This window comes from Thalassophryne amazonica, chromosome 20, assembly GCF_902500255.1.
Source record: "Thalassophryne amazonica chromosome 20, fThaAma1.1, whole genome shotgun sequence".
Lineage (NCBI taxonomy): Eukaryota > Metazoa > Chordata > Actinopteri > Batrachoidiformes > Batrachoididae > Thalassophryne > Thalassophryne amazonica.
The window spans coordinates 68,537,786-68,557,229 of NC_047122.1; the positions used below are offsets into that span (position 1 = coordinate 68,537,786).

Below are 19,444 nucleotides of genomic sequence, written 5' to 3' on the forward strand. Positions count from 1 at the left end.
TTTCTTTTTTGTGGGCAAGAAAGATGGCGGACTCTGTCCATGCATTGATTACAGGGGGCTGAATGAGATTACGGTTCGCAATCGATACCCGTTGCCATTGTTGTGATTCCGTGTTCACCCCCCTGCATGGAGCCAAAATCGTTACTAAGCTGGATCTTAGAAATGCGTATCACCTGGTTCGGATCCGGAAGGGAGACGAATGGAAGACGGCATTTAACACCCCGTTAGGTCACTTTGAGTACCTGGTCGTGCCGTTCGGCCTCACCAACGCCCCCGCGACGTTCCAGGCCTTGGTTAACGACGTCTTGCGGGACTTCCTGCACCGATTCGTCTTCGTATATCTGGACGATATTCTCATCTTTTCTCCGGATCCTGAGACCCATGTCCAGCATGTACATCAGGTCCTGCAGCGGTTATTAGAGAACCGACTGTTTGTGAAGGGCGAGAAGTGCGAGTTTCACCGCACGTCTTTGTCCTTCTGGGTTTATCATCTCCTCTAACTTCCGTCGCCCCGATCCGGCCAAGGTTGCGGCGGTGAGAGATTGGCCCCAACCAACAAGCCGTAGGAAGCTGCAACAGTTCCTCGGCTTTGCTAATTTCTATAGGAGGTTCATTAAGGGCTACAGTCAGGTAGTTAGCCCCCTGACAGCCCTGACCTCTCCAAAAGTCCCCTTCACCTGGTCGGATCGGTGCGAAGCCGCGTTCAAGGAGTTGAAACGACGGTTCTCTACTGCGCCAGTTTGGTGCAGGCCGACCCTAGCCGCCAGTTCGTGGTTGAAGTGGACGCCTCTGACTCAGGGATAGGAGCCGTGCTATCCCAGAGCGGAGAGACTGATAAGGTTCTTCACCCGTGTGCCTACTTTTCACGCAGGTTGACCCCGGCTGAACGGAAACTATGACGTCGGCAATCGAGAACTCCTTGCGGTGAAAGAGGCTCTTGAGGAGTGGAGACACCTGCTGGAGGGAGCGTCTGTGCCATTCACGGGTTTTCACTGACCATCGGAACCTGGAGTATATCAGGACCGCCAGTGGCTGAACCCCAGGCAAGCCCGCTGGTCACTGTTCTTCGGACGTTTTGACTTCCGGATCACCTATCGCCCCGGGACCAAGAACCAGAGATCGGATGCCTTGTCCCGGGTACACGAAGACGAAATGAAAACGGTGCTGTCGGATCCACCGGTGCCCATCATTCCAGAGTCCACTATCGTGGCCACCCTCACCTGGGACGTGGAGAAGACCGTCCAGGAGGCCCTGGCACGGAGCCCGGACCCCGGAACCGGTCCGAAAAACCGTCTGTACGTCCCACCAGAGGCCAGAGCTGCAGTCTTGGACTTCTGTCACGGTTCCAAGCTCTCCTGTCATCCAGGGGTGCGAAGGACCGTGGCAGTTGTCCGGCAGTGCTTCTGATGGGCGTCTATGGAGGCCGACGTCCGGGAATATATCCAGGCCTGCACCACCTGTGCCAGGGGCAAGGCAGTACATAAGAAGGCCCAAGGACTCCTCCAGCCGCTGCCGGTGCCTCATCGCCCCTGGTCCCACATCGGCCTGGATTTCGTCACGGGCCTCCCGCCATCCCAGGGCAACACCACCATCTTCACGATAGTGGACCATTTCTCCAAGGTGGCCCACTTCGTGGCCCTCCCGAAGCTCCCAACAGCCCAGGAGACAGCAGACCTCCTGGTCCACCATGTTGTCCGTCTGCATGGGATACCCTCCGACATCGTCTCAGATTGTGGTCCCCAGTTCTCCTCACACGTCTGGAGGAGCTTCTGCAGGGAACTGGGGGCCACCGTGAGCCTCTCGTCCGGGTACCATCCACAGACGAACAGACAGGCAGAGCGGGCCAACCAGGAACTGGAACAGACCCTCCGCTGTGTCCCATCCGCGCACCCGACGGCCTGGAGTAACCATCTGGCCTGGATCGAGTATGCGCATAACAGCCAGGTGTCTTCTGCCACCGGCCTCTCCCCATTTGAGGTGTGTTTGGGGTATCAGCCCCCGTTGTTTCCCGTGGTGGAGGGAGAGGTCGGTGTGCCCTCGGTCCAGGCCCACCTGCGGAAGTGCCGTCGGGTGTGGCGCTCTGCCCGTTCTGCCTTGTTGAAGGCCCGGACGAGGGCGAAGACCCATGCAGACCGCCGGCGATCCCCGGCCCCTGCTTACCAGCCCGGGCAGGAGGTGTGGCTTTCCACGAAGGACATCCCCCTGCAGGTGGACTCCCCGAAACTTCAGGACAGGTACATTGGCCCCTTCAAGATCCTCAAAGTCCTCAGTCCTGCCGCAGTGAAGCTCCAACTCCCAGCTTCACTGCGGATCCATCCGGTTTTCCACGCGTCACGTATCAAACCTCACCACACCTCACCCCTCTGTGCTCCCGGACCGGCGCCGCCTCCTGCTCGGATCATCGATGGGGAGCCGGCTTGGATGGTGCGCCGGCTCCTGGACGTCCGTTGGATGGGCCGGGGGTTCCAGTACTTGGTGGACTGGGAGGGGTATGGGCCCGAAGAACGCTCCTGGGTGAAGAGGAGCTTCATCCTGGATCCGGCCCTCCTGGCCGACTTCTACCGACGACACCCCAACAAGCCGGGTCGGGCGCCAGGAGGCGCCCGTTGAGGGGGGGGTCCTGTTGTGTGTGGGCCGCCGGAAGAGGAGGTACTGCTGGCCCACCACCAGTGGGCGCCCTGCCTGAAGTGCGGGCTTCAGGCATGAGAGGGCGCTGCCGCCATGGACACAGCCGGGGGTGACAGCTGTCACTCATTACCTCTTGACAGCTGTCACCCATCTACTCAACATCATCTCACTCCATAAAGACCAGACGTCATCTCCACCTCGTTGCCGAGATATCATACTTCATTGGAGGTAATATCCTCAGCCGTTTGTGTTTTTTGCAATATATCTGTATATTGTGAGTGTTTGCAGGAGTACCGGTTCCTTTTTCTGTGGAGGCTGAGTGAGTGCAGGACGGCACTCTTTTCCCCTGAGGAATCACTGCGGTACTCTGCACCATATTGAGTGAGAGGTGGAGGTGGCATTCCCACCGTTGTTGTTACTGGGTGTACACACACCCACACTTGACTGTCTTTGTTCTTCGCCAGCAGTACCAGATCCGACAGTCGGGGACGGTGATCACCTGGGAATTCGGGACTTGGCGGCTCCAGTATTCACCAGGTTCTGGGGCGGTGGAAATCGTGTGGTTCCGGCTCTTCTCAGGACAGACGTCTTCTATCCTCGAGCCTGCCCACACGTCACCTTTGTGGATTGACTGTAATGATATTCTGTGATTGTCTGTATGTTCGTTGTGCACATTCACAACATTAAATTGTTACCTTTTGGCTCATCTATTGACCGTTCATTTGCGCCCCCTGTTGTGGGTCCGTGTCACTACACTTTCCCAACACGCTGTCCAAACTCAATCAAGCCAGAACAAACAAGTCTGGAAGTGAGAGTGCTGGAGTGTGTGTGTGTGTGTGTGTGTGTGTGTGTGTGTGTGTGTGTGTGTGTGTGTGTGTGTGTGTGTGTGTGTGTGTGTGTGTGTGTGTGTGTGTGTGTGCACATGTATCTTGACATGAGAGCGCGGGTGTGTGATCTGTACATGTGTGACACATGGAAGGAATGCACCCGGCGGATTTTCTTGGTGAGAAGGCCTCGCAGAGAAAGATGTGTGTTTTCTGTCCTGACAGCTGCAGCCACACGGTGCTGTGGAGACACGGACGCAGTGATGGTCATGATCCCTGCGCTAGCCAGATTCTAGCCACATTTGCTTTTAGACCTTGGAAAATCCCACTCACATCTCCTCTTAAATCTGCATAGAAAACAATCTGGTTTGCCCTGTTTAGATTCAGAAAATGTCTATCTGGATTTGGCCCGAATCCTCCTCAAGCCGGATTTCCAACTCCAGTCTGAACGAGGTCCAAGTTACATCCACTTTTGAATGATAAATTAAATTATTGTTCCATAAAGATTTCACTTGCACTTTGGAACAACGTTGCCTTTCTCAGTCTCAATAAATAGAGACGGTGTGGAAACCAGAGAGGTGGAACTTCACATTTAACCTTTATTAAAGCAACGGTTGGTAAGCTCCAACCTTGGCCTCTCCCATGGATCACGTGGAATCATTTCACTGCGGTACTGTGAGCCAGGGGTCTTGGCATGACACGCTGGCTGTGCTGTAGACAGAAAAGTTAATAACACACAGGTCCTTGGGGTGCTGGTCCTAATGGAGCCCTCACAGAGCACTAAAGTGGGCAAAGTGGCCCTGTTCAACATGGAGCTTTGACATTATGCACTCTGCTTTAACCAACACCACCCACATGCGCTGAGTCAGGCGACTACTAATCTGGCTCTCACTCTAGACTTTCATTTTCTTTTGTTCAAGAAACAATATTGGAAATGAAGGGCACAGCAATCACAGAACCAAACAAACTCTGCAGTGAGTTCCTCTGTGGGCGACACCGTGAAGGCAGCCTGAGAGGATTTTACTCACTTTTACATGACCATTACATTATGTGTGAGCAGAGGTATAACATACATACGAGGGCTGTCAATAAAGTAACGGTCCTTTTTATTTTTTTCAAAAACTATATGGATTTCATTCATATGTTTTTACGTCAGACATGCTTGAACCCTCGTGCGCATGCGTGAGTTTTTCCACGCCTGTCGGTGACGTCATTCGCCTGTGAGCACTCCTTGTGGGAGGAGTCGTCCAGCCCCTCGTCGGAATTCCTTTGTCTGAGAAGCTGCTGAGAGACTGGCGCTTTGTTTGATCAAAATTTTTTCTAAACCTGTAAGACACATCGAAGTGGACACGGTTCGAAAAATTAAGCTGGTTTTCAGTGAAAATTTTAACGGCTGATGAGAGATTTTGAGGTGATTCTGTCGCTTTAAGGACTTTTCACGGTGCGAGACGTCGCTCAGCGCTCTCAGGCAGCGTCATCAGCCTGTTCAAGCTGAAAACCTCCACATTTCAGGCTCTATTGATCCAGGACGTCGTGAAAGAACAGAGAAGTTTCAGAAGAAGTCGGTTTCAGCATTTTATCCGGATATTCCACTGTTAAAGGAGATTTTTTTAATGAAAGACGTGCGGACGGGTCCGCGCGTCGGGACGCAGCCGCCGCGACGGTCCGCCACAGGAAAAACACCTCTGTTGAAAGCCTTAAGGACAAGTTGGAACATGTCCTGCCTGTTAAACAATTTCTCATATACTCACTCCACTGAAAGCCATCAAAAGCCGCCTGGATTTTACAAATGGTTATCAACACGGAGGTGTTTTTCCTGTGCCGCCGCACCGCGTCGGCTGCGTCCCGACGCGCGGATCCGTCCGCACGTCTTTCATTAAAAAAATCTCCTTTAACAGTGGAATATCCGGATAAAATGCTGAAACCGACTTCTTCTGAAACTTCTCTGTTCTTTCACGACGTCCTGGATCAATAGAGCCTGAAATGTGGAGGTTTTCAGCTTGAAACAGGCTGACGACGGCGCCTGAGAGCGCTGAGCGACGTCTCGCACCGTGAAAAGTCCTTAAAGCGACAGAATCACCTCAAAATCTCTCATCAGCCGTTAAAATTTTCACTGAAAACCAGCTTAATTTTTCGAACCGTGTCCACTTCGATGTGTCTCACAGGTTTAGAAAAAATTTTGATCAAACAACGCGCCAGTCTCTCAGCAACTTCTCAGACAAAGGAATTCCGACGAGGGGCTGGACGACTCCTCCCACAAGGAGTGCTCACAGGCGAATGACGTCACCGACAGGCGTGGAAAAACTCATGCATGCACACGAGGGTTCAAGCATGTCTGACGTAAAAACATATGAATGAAATCCATATAGTTTTTGAAAAAAATAAAAAGGACCATTACTTTATTGACAGCCCTCGTATATATATATGTATCTCAGAGACTACTGCACCAAATCTGTCAGAGACAGGCTCCATCATGAACACAAAGTGCTTGCGGGACTGCACAGACATTCACTCAAGCTGAACTGTAGGTTGGATCAAATACTTGAAAGCAGATGAAAGGATCATTCATGTTATATTGGGTCCAACTGATCTGCAATGGCACTTTAAAAAAGCATTTGGGTGAGTGGTGCGGCTTGCTGCTCCAAGCTTAAAGGCTCTTGCAGGATCTTTGGAAATGCTTAGACAAAATCTCATTTCAAAACCCATGTTGGCAGCAGACTATAACACTGAGGCACAAAATATTGAGCTTTCGTCACTGTAAACCAATTTAGTTTGACAGTTGACACACCCCACGATCAAGCACCAACTCAAGCACAGCAACAAAACAGCCGCAGAGATGAATTCTTAGAGCTGTAGGGTCAGCCAGACAGTGAAGGAGGAATAAGAGATGAAGACTGAAAGGTTACAGGTGACTTACGTCAATGTAGTTGGCATTGACATAGTCGGAGCTGGGGTCTGCCAACAGAGAGTGGAGCTTCACTTGGTGGCGGTCATCTGGAAAGCACACAGAAGAGGTTTGTCTAATGTCTCTCAATTTATGGATAGAATTCCTCTCACATTTATCATGGTATAAAACAAACACAAACATGACATATCGGCATAGCAACACTATCCCTCAACAAGTATAACTGCAGTTTTTAAACTCTCAACTTTGTCTCTCAAAGGTTTTGTTCAGACTGCCAGTAAAAATCTGATCTATGTACATGAACTATGTATGAAAAAAAATCTAATCTATTTTGAGCCTTCTTTGTAGGTGGTTTTGAAATGCAATTTGCAATTTAAATCACATTCCTGTAAATATATTTTGGTTTGAATGCTCAAATCAGATTCCGAGTGTGTTTTTGCTATATTTGTTAACACCCCTTGTCATGTGTGTCACATGTGCAATCTTGTGTGTTTGTGTATTTACACCCATCAGTGTTTCAGCTGCTGCTCAATCTGTTACATCTCTGTTACAATTTTGGACACAACTGTTAGTGTATATTGACTTTGGGCTTTTGTGTGTGTGTGTGTGTGTGTGTGTGTGTGTGTGTGTGTGTGTGTGTGTGTGTGTGTGTGTGCGTGCGTGCGTGCGTGCGTGCGTGCGTGCGTGTGTGTGTGTGTGCGCACCTCTTGTCAAACATTTTCTAATATATAAACTTAGAAGTATAAATACATATAAACTCACCACAACCTTCAATTTGTTTTATAATCCGTATCCTGTGAGTCACAGTGCGCCGTGTGTTGCAGAGCTTGGAAAAGTGAACAGTATGTGACACCAGACAGTAGTCATGTGACTGTTTCCATGAGTGTGACAATTGATTACTATAGCAACCAATGCTGATAAGAAGGGAAATGACTGTCACAGGGACACACAGATCAGATCTGGTCACCAGCTGTATATCATGTAGGCCACTGATTCTAATCAAACCACGAGCTGACCACCTCCCACACTGAAGACCAGTACTTGAAATACCAAACCACCCCTCCCCTTCTGAGTGCTCTGTGTGTGTTAATTGAAGAAGAAGAAGAAGAAGAAGAAGAAGAAGAAGAAGAAGAAGAAGAAGAAGAAGAAGAAGAAGAAGAAGAAGAAGAAGAAGAAGAAGAAAAAAAAACAGCTCCAGACTTTGGTGGGGCACATCCTTAATAATGAATAATAATGATAATATGAATGTGACAGCTCTCTGACTGAGGAAACCATTTTTTTTTTTTTGGCTCACTTGAGTGCAAGCTTGCTTACAATTTGCAGAACATAGAATGACAGAATGATAGAATGTATAAATGAGCAATAAGACGTGCTGTACAAGTCATAATATATTCAACATCCAGCCTAAATTCACCAATTAGAAGAACTTACGGCTGAGCAGGCTGTCCTGTCTTCCTTTGGTCTTGTCCTTCTTTTTTGTGACGTCCCAGCCATCAAAAAAACTCTGGAAAGTAAAGTTAACAATCTCAGGTGAAATCTTAAATTAAGTCAACAAGTATCATTTGACACTTTTAATAAACTCTGGAAGTCTCAGCACGTGCACTCTCCAAAGTTTCACCATGAAGTTGTGCAACTTCACCGTGATAATACCTCACCAAGACATCAGCAGACATCTGCCACAACCTAACAGGGAGGGTGATGACGTGCAGCAGTGAGGAGGAAGACAAGGAGGAGTCGGAGGCCCACTGCAGCCATTCTCATTCTAGACACAACGTGAAACTCGATGCTTAAAGACGCCACCGCTGTAAAACACTCCTGTGCAGAACGCTTAAATACGTGACAGATGTTGAAGGTGTCCACTGAATATGTCTGCCTGTGCAGTGGATCACTCAATCTAAATCAAGACAAACAACAACAACACACACAAATACGATCCCAGACGCAAATCCATGGAAGGTCTATATGTTGAGATTTGTCATCATCTACTGCATTTTAAGTTGGCTTGATTTCCCTGCTGCATCAGCAGGTCCATCCAGGCTGCCGTACAACGGGTGTGATCTATCTCATCTGCAACAAGCCAACCCTCTGGTGTCGAGAAGGTCAAACTGGACTCACCTGAGGCCTCAGGCACGGCCTGAGACAGAAGCTGATGAAGGAATTACACCTCCCACAAATAACATCTGACCTAATTCTGCTCAGCAAACCTGCCTTTGGCCTGTTTTCTAGCCTCTAAAGTATCCAGTTAACATACAACAAGCGTTACTACTCACGATTACAATGATGCAGTTAAGGTGGACTGCAAGTTAGATAAAATCTTTTCAACCTAAGAAGGAGTGATGTGCAGACACAGAAACGTGACTGTTTGTACCATTTCACCTCCTTTGGTGACCAAATGACTTGTTTGGTTTCACTTTTCAACAAATTTGGCATTTGATAAAAGGATTTTCAATTTAAAGAAATCAAAGTATTATGCTATCAGCACATATCTAAGTTTGAAAGGGTTAACTCCTGCAATCCATGCCAATGTGCTCATTCCAGGAGGAAATCTGATTTAGATCACACTGGATGAAAAATCTGTTCAAATTTAAGGTCAACATTTTGACCCAGTGCTTATGTACAGGAATACTTAAAAGAACTACTTCAAGAAGCAGCATAGTTGCTCATGTACAGACACACACTGTCCCAATTGTAGCCTTTGAATCTGAAAGTCCTAATTTCATATCGATGCAGAATCCTGAACTCTCTAGCAGGTGCCACTGTTCACCAGGTGGCCTCATAACACGTATTTGATTGATTCTCACGTGGACTCCTGAACATGACTAAACCCTTCCCAAAACGCAGCATCATCTGATGCCGTGTGTTTGCTTGGGTACGGAACCCATGGAAATGAAAGAGATACGAAATGCCCCAAATATGTCTTATTTCACCTGCACAGTTATTATCATAGTTTGTGACTTTAAACTCACTCAACACCTACAACTATGGCAGCACAAATGCAAGGTGACTGTGCTGGAAAATAATTCACATTAAAAAAGTTATTCCAGCACCGTCGCTCGTCAAACATTTTCATCCAACCTATTCATTCCCTACACAATGGACATTGTGTGATCGCTCACGCCTGGATGGGCTTTGAGTAGCAATTCAAATAGTCAAGACCCAATTTTTACAAACACTGCAGATGGAATACTTTGGACCACACAGATTTGTGGCTGCTTCTTTTTCTTTTTCTTTTTTTCTTCAAAGCCTGATAAAATTCCTGAAAAAGCAGAAAATCAGGCTTCACATCACTTCGGCTGTGTTGACGGATCGCACCACACAGATCCAGGTCAAAGCAAAACGACAGCTTTCTCCTCACAGAGAGGTGCTAACCATATTGTGGAAGGTGACGTGCTGACAGCTGCTGAATTTATATTCTGCGCCGTGTTCCAGATGTTAGCCTCTGAGCACCAACACACACGGTTCCAAACCCACACTAAGGTGTTGGGAAAGTGTAGTGACACGGACCCACAACAGGGGGCGTAAATGAACGGACAATGGAAGGAGTCAAATTATAACACTTTACTGGTGTGAATGTCACAACCAAACACAGCAGAATCAGAATGTGCAACAGTCAATTAATAAAAGGTGTCATGTGGGCAGGCTCGACGATAGGAGACGCCTGTCTGGAAACGAACCGGAACCACACGATTTCCACCTCCACCTGAACCCGAGGAATACTGGAGCCGCCAAGTTCCGGAGTCCCCAGGTGGCCACTTTCCCGGAGTGTCGGATCTGGTACTGCTGGCAGAAAGCAAAAGACAGTCAAAGGGTGGGTGTGTGAACACCCAGTAACAATGGTGGGAATGCCACCTCCACCTCTCACTCAGCGCGTTGCAGCGGTCTCAGCTGAAAAGGAGCGCCGTCTTGCACAGCCTCCTCAAAAACGACTGGTTCTCCTGCAAACACTCACAATAATAGATTTATCGATCTCACAAAAGGGGCTGAGAGTATTACCTCCAGATGAAGATGATATCTCGGCAGTTTGGTGGAGGTGTCTTCCTGCTTTTATACCAGATGTGTTGATTAGTGACAGCTGTCACGGATGATGGGTGACAGCTGTCACCACGGCTTGTTCCTGAGGCGGCAGCACCCTCTCGTGCCTGAAGCCCGCACTTCAGGCAGGGCGCCTTCTGGTGGTGGGCCAGCAGTACCTCCTCTTCTGGCAGCCCACACAACAGGACCCCCCCCTCAACGGGCGCCTCCTGGCGCCCGACCAGGCTTGTCCGGGTGGCGACGATACAAATCGGCCAGGAGGGCCGGGTCCAGGATGAAGCTCCTCTTCACCCAGGAGCGTTCTTCGGGTCCATACCCCTCCCAGTCCACCAAATACTGGAAACCCCGGCCCATTCGTCGGACGTCCAAGAACTGTCCAAGCCGGCTCCCCGTCGATAATACGGGCAGGAGGCGGCGCCGGACCGGGTGCACAGAGGGGTGAGGTGTGATGCGGTTTTACCCTGGAGACATGAAAGACCGGATGGATCCGCAGTGAGGCCAGGAGTTGGAGCCTCACTGCGGTAGGACTGAGGACCTTGAGGATGGGGAAGGGTCCAATGAAGCGGTCCTTCAATTTGGGGGACTTGACCTGGAGAGGAATGTCCTTGGTGGAAAGCCACACCTCCTGCCCGGGCTGGTAAGTAGGGGCCGGGGACCGTCGACGGCCTCAACAAGGCCAAACGGGCGGTGCGCCACACCCGACGGCATCTCCGCAGGTGGGCCTGGACCGAGGGCACACCGACCTCTCCCTCCACCACAGGAAACAAAGGGGGCTGGTACCCCAGACACACCTCGAATGGGGAGAGGCCGGTGGCAGAGGACACCTGGCTGTTATGAGCGTACTCGATCCAGGCCAGATGTTCACTCCAAGCCGTCGGGTGTGCGGAGGTCGTGCACCTGAGGGCCTGCTCCAACTCCTGGTTGGCCCGTTCGACCTGTCCGTTAGTCTGCGGGTGATACCCAGACGAGAGGCTTACAGTGGCCCCCAGTTCCCGGCAGAAACTTCTCCACACCTGCGAGGAGAACTGGGGACCGCGATCCGAAACGATGTCTGTTGGTATCCCATGCAGCCGGACAACATGGTGGACGAGGAGATCCGCCGTCTCCTGGGCCGACGGGAGCTTCGGGAGGGCCACGAAGTGGGCCGCCTTGGAGAAACAGTCCACTATCGTGAGGATGGTGGTGTGCCCCTGGGACGGCGGGAGGCCCGTGACAAAATCCAGACCGATGTGGGACCAGGGGCGGTGAGGCACAGGAAGTGGCTGTAGAAGTCCCTGTGCCTTCTGGTGGTCAGCCTTGCCCCTGGCGCAGGTGGTGCAGGCCTGGATGTAAGCCCGGACATCAGTCTCCAGGGACGCCCACCAGAAGCGCTGCCGGACCACTGCCACGGTCCTACGCACCCCTGGGTGGCAGGAGAGTTTGGACCCGTGACAGAAGTCCAGGACGGCAGCCCTGGCCTCTGGTGGGACGTATAGTCTGTTCGTCGGTCCTGTTCCGGGATCCGGGCTCCGTGCCAGGGCCTCCCGGACAGTCTTCTCCACGTCCCAGGTCAGAGCAGCCACGATAGTGGACTCCAAAAGAATGGGTTCCGGTGGATCCGACAGCTCGGTCTTGACTTCCTGTTCATGCACCCGGGACAGGGCATCCGATCTTTGGTTTTTGGTCCCGGGGCGGTAGGTGATCCAGAAGTCAAAACGGCCGAAAAACAGTGACCAGCGGGCTTGCCTGGGGTTCAGTCGCTTGGCGGTCCTGATATACTCCAGGTTCCGGTGGTCAGTGAAAACCGTGAAAGGCACTGACGCTCCCTCCAGCAGGTGTCTCCACTCCTCAAGGGCCTCTTTCAACGCAAGGAGCTCCCGATTGCCCACGTCATAGTTCCGCTCTGCTGGGGTCAACCTGCGGGAAAAATAGGCACACGGGTGAAGAACCTTATCGGTTTCTCCGCTCTGGGATAGCACGGCTCCTATCCCCGAGTCAGAGGCGTCCACTTCAACGACGAACTGGTGACCAGGATCGGGCTGCACCAAGACCAGTGCAGTCGAGAACCGGCGTTTCAACTTCCTAAACGCGGCTTCGCACCGATCCGACCAGGTGAAGGGAACTTTTGGTGAGGTCAGGGCCGTCAGGGGGCTAACAACCTGACTATACCCCTTAATGAACCTCCTGTAGAAATTTGCGAAGCCGAGGAACTGTTGCAGCTTCCTACGGCTTGTCGGTTGGGGCCAATCTCTCACCGCTGCGACCTTGGCCGGATCCGGGGCGACGGAGTTGGAGGAGATGATAAACCCCAGGAAGGACAAAGAAGTGCGGTGAAACTCACACTTCTCGCCCTTCACAAACAACCGGTTCTCCTACAACCGCTGCAGGACCTGACGTACATGCCGCACATGGGTCTCAGGGTCCGGAGAAAAGATGAGTATATCATCCAGATATACGAAGACGAATTGGTGCAGGAAGTCCCGCAAGACGTCATTAACCAAAGCTTGGAACGTCGCGGGGGCGTTAGTGAGGCCGAACGGCATGACCAGGTACTCAAAATGACCTAACAGGGTGTTAAATGCTGTCTTCCATTCGTCTCCCTTCCGGATCCGAACTAGGTGGTATGCGTTCCTAAGATCCAACTTTGTGAAGATTTTGGCTCCATGCAGGGGGGTGAACACTGAATCCAACAAAGGCAACGGGTATCGGTTGCGAACCGTGATCTCGTTCAGCCCCCAATAATCAATGCATGGACGAAGACCGCCATCTTTTTTTCCCACGAAAAAGAAACCCGCTCCCATCGGAGAGGTGGAGTTACGGATCAGCCCGGCAGCTAAGGAGTCCCGGATGTAGGTCTCCATCGATTCACGCTCAGGTCGGGAGAGGTTGTACAGCCTGCTGGATGGGAACTCCACGCCTGGCAACAAATCAATGGCACAATCATATGGACGGTGCGGGGGAAGAGTGAGTGCCTGATCCTTGCTAAAAACGTCAGCAAGATCGTGGTACTCAACCGGCACCGCCGACAGATTGGGGGGTACTTGGACCTGCTCCTTCGCCTGGGAACCGGGAGGAACCGAGGATCCCAAACACCTCCGATGGCAGGTTTCGCTCCACTGTACCACCACCCCGGACGGCCAATCAATCCGGGGATTGTGTTTCAACATCCAGGGGAACCCCAGAATCACACGGGAGGTAGAAGGAGTCACAAAAAACTCAATCTCCTCCCTATGATTCCCTGACACTACCAGAGTTACTGGTGGTGTCTTGTGTGTGAGTAAAGGGAGTAGGGTGCCATCTAGTGCTCGCACCTGCAATGGTGTAGGTAGCGCCACCAGAGGGAGCCCTACCTCCCTGGCCCATCTGCTGTCTAACAGATTCCCTTCTGACCCTGTGTCTACCAGTGCTGGGGCCTGAAGGGTTAAATCCCCACTAAGGATTGTAACTGGGAGTCGTGCGGCAATATGTGTGTGTCCCACGTGAAGTTTTTGGCCCACCCTAAGCCCAGTCTCTAGGGGCGGGCGTTGGTGTTTAACCGTTCGGGGCAATCGCTCAATTGATGCTCCATTGAGCCACAAACAAAACACGCCCCGCGTGGAAACCTCCTCTGTCTATTAGGTGGTCTAAATGTGGCCCTGCTCGTGTCCATAGCTTCGTCAGCAGGGGGAGCTGTCGCCCCACAGGACGTAGAGGCCAGGGAGCGTGGGAAGGGCGGACCCTTCTCGGACCCGGAAGGAAGAGGGACGGCGCGCGCCCAGCCACGTCCTTCGTCTCATTCCCGACGGCGTTCCTCCAACCGATTGTCTAACCATATAACGAGATCAATAAGCCCATCTAATTGCCGCGGTTCATCCTTGGCCACTAGGTGCTCCTTTAGGACTGACGACAGTCCATTTACAAAGGCGGCGCGGAGCGCAGCGTTATTCCAGCCGGACCTCGCAGCCGCGATGCGGAAGTCGACTGCATAAGCGGCTGCGCTCCGGCGTCCCTGTCTCATCGACAGCAGCACAGTTGAAGCGGTCTCTCCCCTGTTAGGGTGATCAAACACAGTTCTGAATTCCCTCACAAACCCAGTGTACGTGTGAAGGAGCCGTGAATTTTGCTCCCAAAGCGCTGTAGCCCAAGCGCGTGCCTCTCCCCGAAGCAGAGTGATCACATAAGCTATTTTGCTTGCGTCTGACGCGTACATGACGGGACGTTGTGCGAAGACAAGCGAACACTGCATAAGAAAGTCCGCGCACGTCTCCACACAACCTCCGTACGGCTCAGGAGGGCTTATGTATGCTTCAGTGGATGGTGGGAGGGGTTGTTGGACATTAATATCAACATTAATATCTAGCACAGGATCGACAGGAGGAGGAGCTGCAGCAGCGCCCTGAGCGCTCGCCGCCACTTGCGCGGAGAGAGCCTCCACCCTGCGGTTCAGGAGGATGTTTTGCTCGGCTATTTGATCCATTCGAGCCGTAAAGGCGGTGAGAATATGCTGTAGCTCACCAATCACGCCTCCTGCAGATGCCTGCGCTCCCTGCTCTCCCATTGGTTGTTCAACAACCTGGTGACGCCCCTCGGAATCCATGACGCTGGCCGAGATATCCTGTTGGGAAAGTGTAGTGACACGGACCCACAACAGGGGGCGTAAATGAACGGACAATGGAAGGAGTCAAATTATAACACTTTACTGGTGTGAATGTCACAACCAAACACAGCAGAATCAGAATGTGCAACAGTCAATTAATAAAAGGTGTCGTGTGGGCAGGCTCGACGATAGGAGACGCCCGACTGGAAACGAACCGGAACCACACGATTTCCACCTCCACCTGAACCCGAGGAATACTGGAGCCGCCAAGTTCCGGAGTCCCCAGGTGGCCACTTTCCCGGAGTGTCGGATCTGGTACTGCTGGCAGAAAGCAAAAGACAGTCAAAGGGTGGGTGTGTGAACATCCAGTAACAATGGTGGGAATGCCACCTCCACCTCTCACTCAGCGCGTTGCAGCGGTCTCAGCTGAAAAGGAGCGCCGTCTTGCACAGCCTCCTCAAAAACGACCGGTTCTCCTGCAAACACTCACAATAATAGATTTATCGATCTCACAAAAGGGGCTGAGAGTATTACCTCCAGATGAAGATGATATCTCGGCAGTTTGGTGGAGGTGTCTTCCTGCTTTTATACCAGATGTGTTGATTAGTGACAGCTGTCACGGATGATGGGTGACAGCTGTCACCACGGCTTGTTCCTGAGGCGGCAGCGCCCTCTCGTGCCTGAAGCCCGCACTTCAGGCAGGGCGCCTTCTGGTGGTGGGCCAGCAGTACCTCCTCTCCTGGCAGCCCACACAACACTAAGGTCCCCATTCATTCACAGCCACAGCCCCACTCCACACACACACACACACACACACACACACACACACACACACACACACACACACACACACACACACACACACACACACACACACACACACACACACACACACACACACAATGCCTTGCAACATACCTGATCAATGGCAACAGCGTGACCCTGTGGGAAATAAGGGTTATGAAGTCTGACAGCAGCATGCACGCTGATCCCCTTCATCTTGTTTATTTCTCCAGGCGATGGGGAGCCAGTTTGAGGTGTGAAAAAGTGATGCATATATTGATTTTGGAGGGGCAAAATTTGTTGGCCCCTCAGGGGAATGACTTAATGAATGGAAAAGCTTCCTGCAGGTGAAGGTGCAGAGAAAAAGGGAAAGAAGAAACGGTGAAAGAAGTGACTTTAAAAAGCATAATTATTCCACACAGCACCAGAAAGTTCAGTTGCATGAACTATGTTGTCAGGAAACATTTTAAAGTTCCTGCATGAATATTAAAGTCTTTCATTGATGCCAATTCAGACGTGGACATAGTGTGTGTGTAGGGGGGAGGTGATGGTCTAGTGGTTAAGGCACTGGGCTTGAGACCAGAAGATCCTGGGTTCAAAGCCCAGCCTGACTGGAAAATCACTAAGGACTATCCCGGTGTGTAGCGAGCGCCTTGTATGGCAGCACCCTGACATCGGGGTGAATGTGAGGCATAATTTGTAAAGTGTTTTGAGCGTCTGATTCAGATGGAAAAGCGCTATATAAATGCACTCCATTTACCATTTAGTAATACAGAAACAATTTCCTCTACAACTTAAAGATTCATCACTAATATTTAAAGAAACCATCATTAACATTGCCACAGTCTGCTGTCGATTACGACTCGAAGCCACTTTGCTCATCACTGCCCTAAATGTACAGTTACGAGGGCTGCAAAGGGGCAAGAAAACCTCCAGTAAGCCTCAAGAAACTGCCCAGAAGAAAGTGACTATTTGTACATAACTATATTAATAACTCCAAATTCTATTCAACCAAATTCAGTGAGTGATACTGGGTCCTGCCAGGTGGTGCTTGAGACCTTTGAGCCAGCAGTACGGGTTCAAAACCCAGTCATGTTTTTCTACTGTCCCCTACTTCAAGTGTCAAATGACTGTGGCAAAGTAAGAAATATAGATAGTTGAAAATATTTTGAAACCACAGAAAGTGTTTAAGAATGTCACTTCAAAAGGTAATTTTGGGCCTACTTACAGACAGAAAACAAGTAATGGTGGGTAACGTCATCATCACATGACCTACACAGACCAGGCAGAAACGCTATGTACGAGTTGTTTTATTATTAATCCAGATCAGTTCGGATAACCACGACCTGCAAGAAACTTTCCATGGGAAATTTTGACTTTTTTGAACAATTTCCAATTTTCCAACTTTCAATGAGAATTAGTGGGAATATATGGGATTTAATGAGATTTAACAGGAATTTCTGGCAAACTTACTACACCACCTTTACAGGTTACAGAACAGATCCACCTTCATTAGGGCAATATTAGCCACACAGACACCTGATCAGATTATTTGCTGAAAGTGGAACTTTAGTCGTGTGCACTGTGGGCACTGTGGGGACTTTTTGGGTACGTGCCCAGAGGATACCCATTGGGAAAAAAGAGACTATGTAATTGATGAAGATTCAAAAGAATTAAAAATCCATCCATCCAAGGGTCCATTTTGACAAAATAGAATTGTTAATATTTTATCGACAAAACAAAACTGTTTTGTGTGTGTGTGTGTGTGTGTGTGTGTGTGTGTGTGTGTGTGTGTGTGTGTGTGTGTGTGTGTGTGTGTGTGTGTGTGTGTGTGTGTGTGTGAAAACAGCAATTTAATGTCTTTGACCAATACTACAAATGCTCTATAGGTGGCCAGTTTTATTTTGTTATTCAGTGATTCCTGTGGATTTGCTGATCAGGCTGATTCCACTGGATTCCCTACAGACTGGCTGCTGAGACTTTCTTCCAGGGCTGGACTGGGGAAATTTTTCAGGCCGGGCATTTTTAACTAAGACCAGGCCACCACCAGGTATCAAAGGGGAAAAAAATTAAGCCTGCTGTGACAGTGTGTTTTTTTTTGTTTTTTTTTGGTCCCTTAACCGATCAATGTGCACCAGGAGACACATACATTTTAACACTATAAGAAGCATTATGAAAAGTTCTCCCGAAATACAGTTATCATAGGCTTATCAAAAGTACGATCTATTGACAGTAGGTCACATTACTTTTTAGACATAATAAGCCGTCATTTCATTCAGCCTTGTTACTTAAATTTAGAAATAGAATATGATGTAATAGAAATGATATAAAAACATTTGTTATAGAAATACTGTAGGCTATACTATAAATAATATATCATTACTTGTGTGATACAATTCATCATATAAAGCAAGAAATGACTGGATGACTGGACCAATGACTGGATACAAAGGTTGAACTTTTGAAACTGCAATACACAAAAAGGCCACAAGATGGAGACAGTTGTCTATCTCACTACAAGCTACAAGTAACATCAAGGATTTCTTTTATTACCAATTTGTGTTGCTAATCAAAGAGTCAGTTGAGGTGGCTCAGGCATCTTTTCTGGATGCCCCCTGGACGCCTCGCTGGAGAGGTGTTCCGGGCACGTCCCACTGGGAGAAGGCCCCGGGGAAGACCCAGCACACGCTGGAGGGACTACATCTCTCGGCTGACTTGGGAATGCCTTGGGGTTCCCCCGGAGGAGCTGGAGGAGGTGTGCGTGGATCGGGAGGTCTGGGCAGCTTTGCTTGAGCTGCTGCCCCCGCAACCCGACTCCAGATAAAGTGGAAGAAAATGGATGGATGGATGGATGTGTTGCTAATCAACTTAGAGAATGACTCTCAATTTAAAGTAAAATGTTAGGTATGTGAAATTATGCCAGGACCTGGGAAAATACATTTTAGACAGGGACACCATTATTCCACGTCACCGCACCGCAGCCTGTGCAAAACAGCATAGTTCGTATGACCGACGCACGGCCGTCACACAAATAGAATAAAGAATAAAGAAACAACCTGGTGGCGACAGCATGGTAGCTAGCCATGCACACCATTTGCACAGGTTACATTGCTAGGCTAGGGTACGTGACTGGCAGAGTTAGCACGAACGAAAATAATATCCAACCTTAATTCATATCTGAGTGACCCAGTTAGACAGCACTTTACTTCGGACCAGAAGATCAGAATGTCTCTCTCCCACACAGATGTCTGATTTATGAACAAGTTAGGTTGCTGTTCATCAATTAATAGCTGAAGTTAACCTTCACTTACCTTCATGGCCGTAGTGGTCCCCGCCTCACTTTATAGTCACCCTTTCTTGACTTCAATGAAAATATATACTTGTTTTATAAAAAGTAAAATAAAGACCTCTTTCTTGACCTCATATTTAACTGTTGACAGCACTGTAACAGTAAAACTTGTCATTTCTAACCTACATTGTTAATAAATGTAACTATTAAATTCTAACATTTTTCTAACATTTAAATTTTCTCTAAACATTTTACTTGTTGAAATTATTATTATTTTAAGTAGTATTAGTAGTTGTAGTAAAAAAGGCTTCAAAATTGCACCTTTAATCTAGGGGTGTTGTGGGGGGGCACATCCTTGCCCCACACCCCCATTCCATCTGGATTCGCCCCTGCTTTGGCGTTTGAGCACAAAGAATGGATAACATTTA

The 19,444-nt window shown here is 49.6% G+C and overlaps 1 protein-coding gene across 5 annotated transcripts in view; it reads right to left on the reverse strand.

The window, feature by feature from the left end:
* LOC117502014 (receptor-type tyrosine-protein phosphatase U-like) overlaps positions 1-19,444 on the reverse strand; it is a 689,797-nt gene that overhangs the window by 98,389 nt on the left and 571,964 nt on the right. For all 5 annotated transcript variants that reach the window (XM_034160998.1, XM_034160995.1, XM_034160994.1 and 2 more), the window contains 2 exons: positions 7,789-7,861; positions 6,370-6,446 (listed from right to left, as the gene is read on the reverse strand). In XM_034160998.1, coding sequence (XP_034016889.1) covers positions 6,370-6,446; positions 7,789-7,861 — 150 coding nt within the window. The remainder of the gene's footprint in view (positions 1-6,369; positions 6,447-7,788; positions 7,862-19,444) is intronic.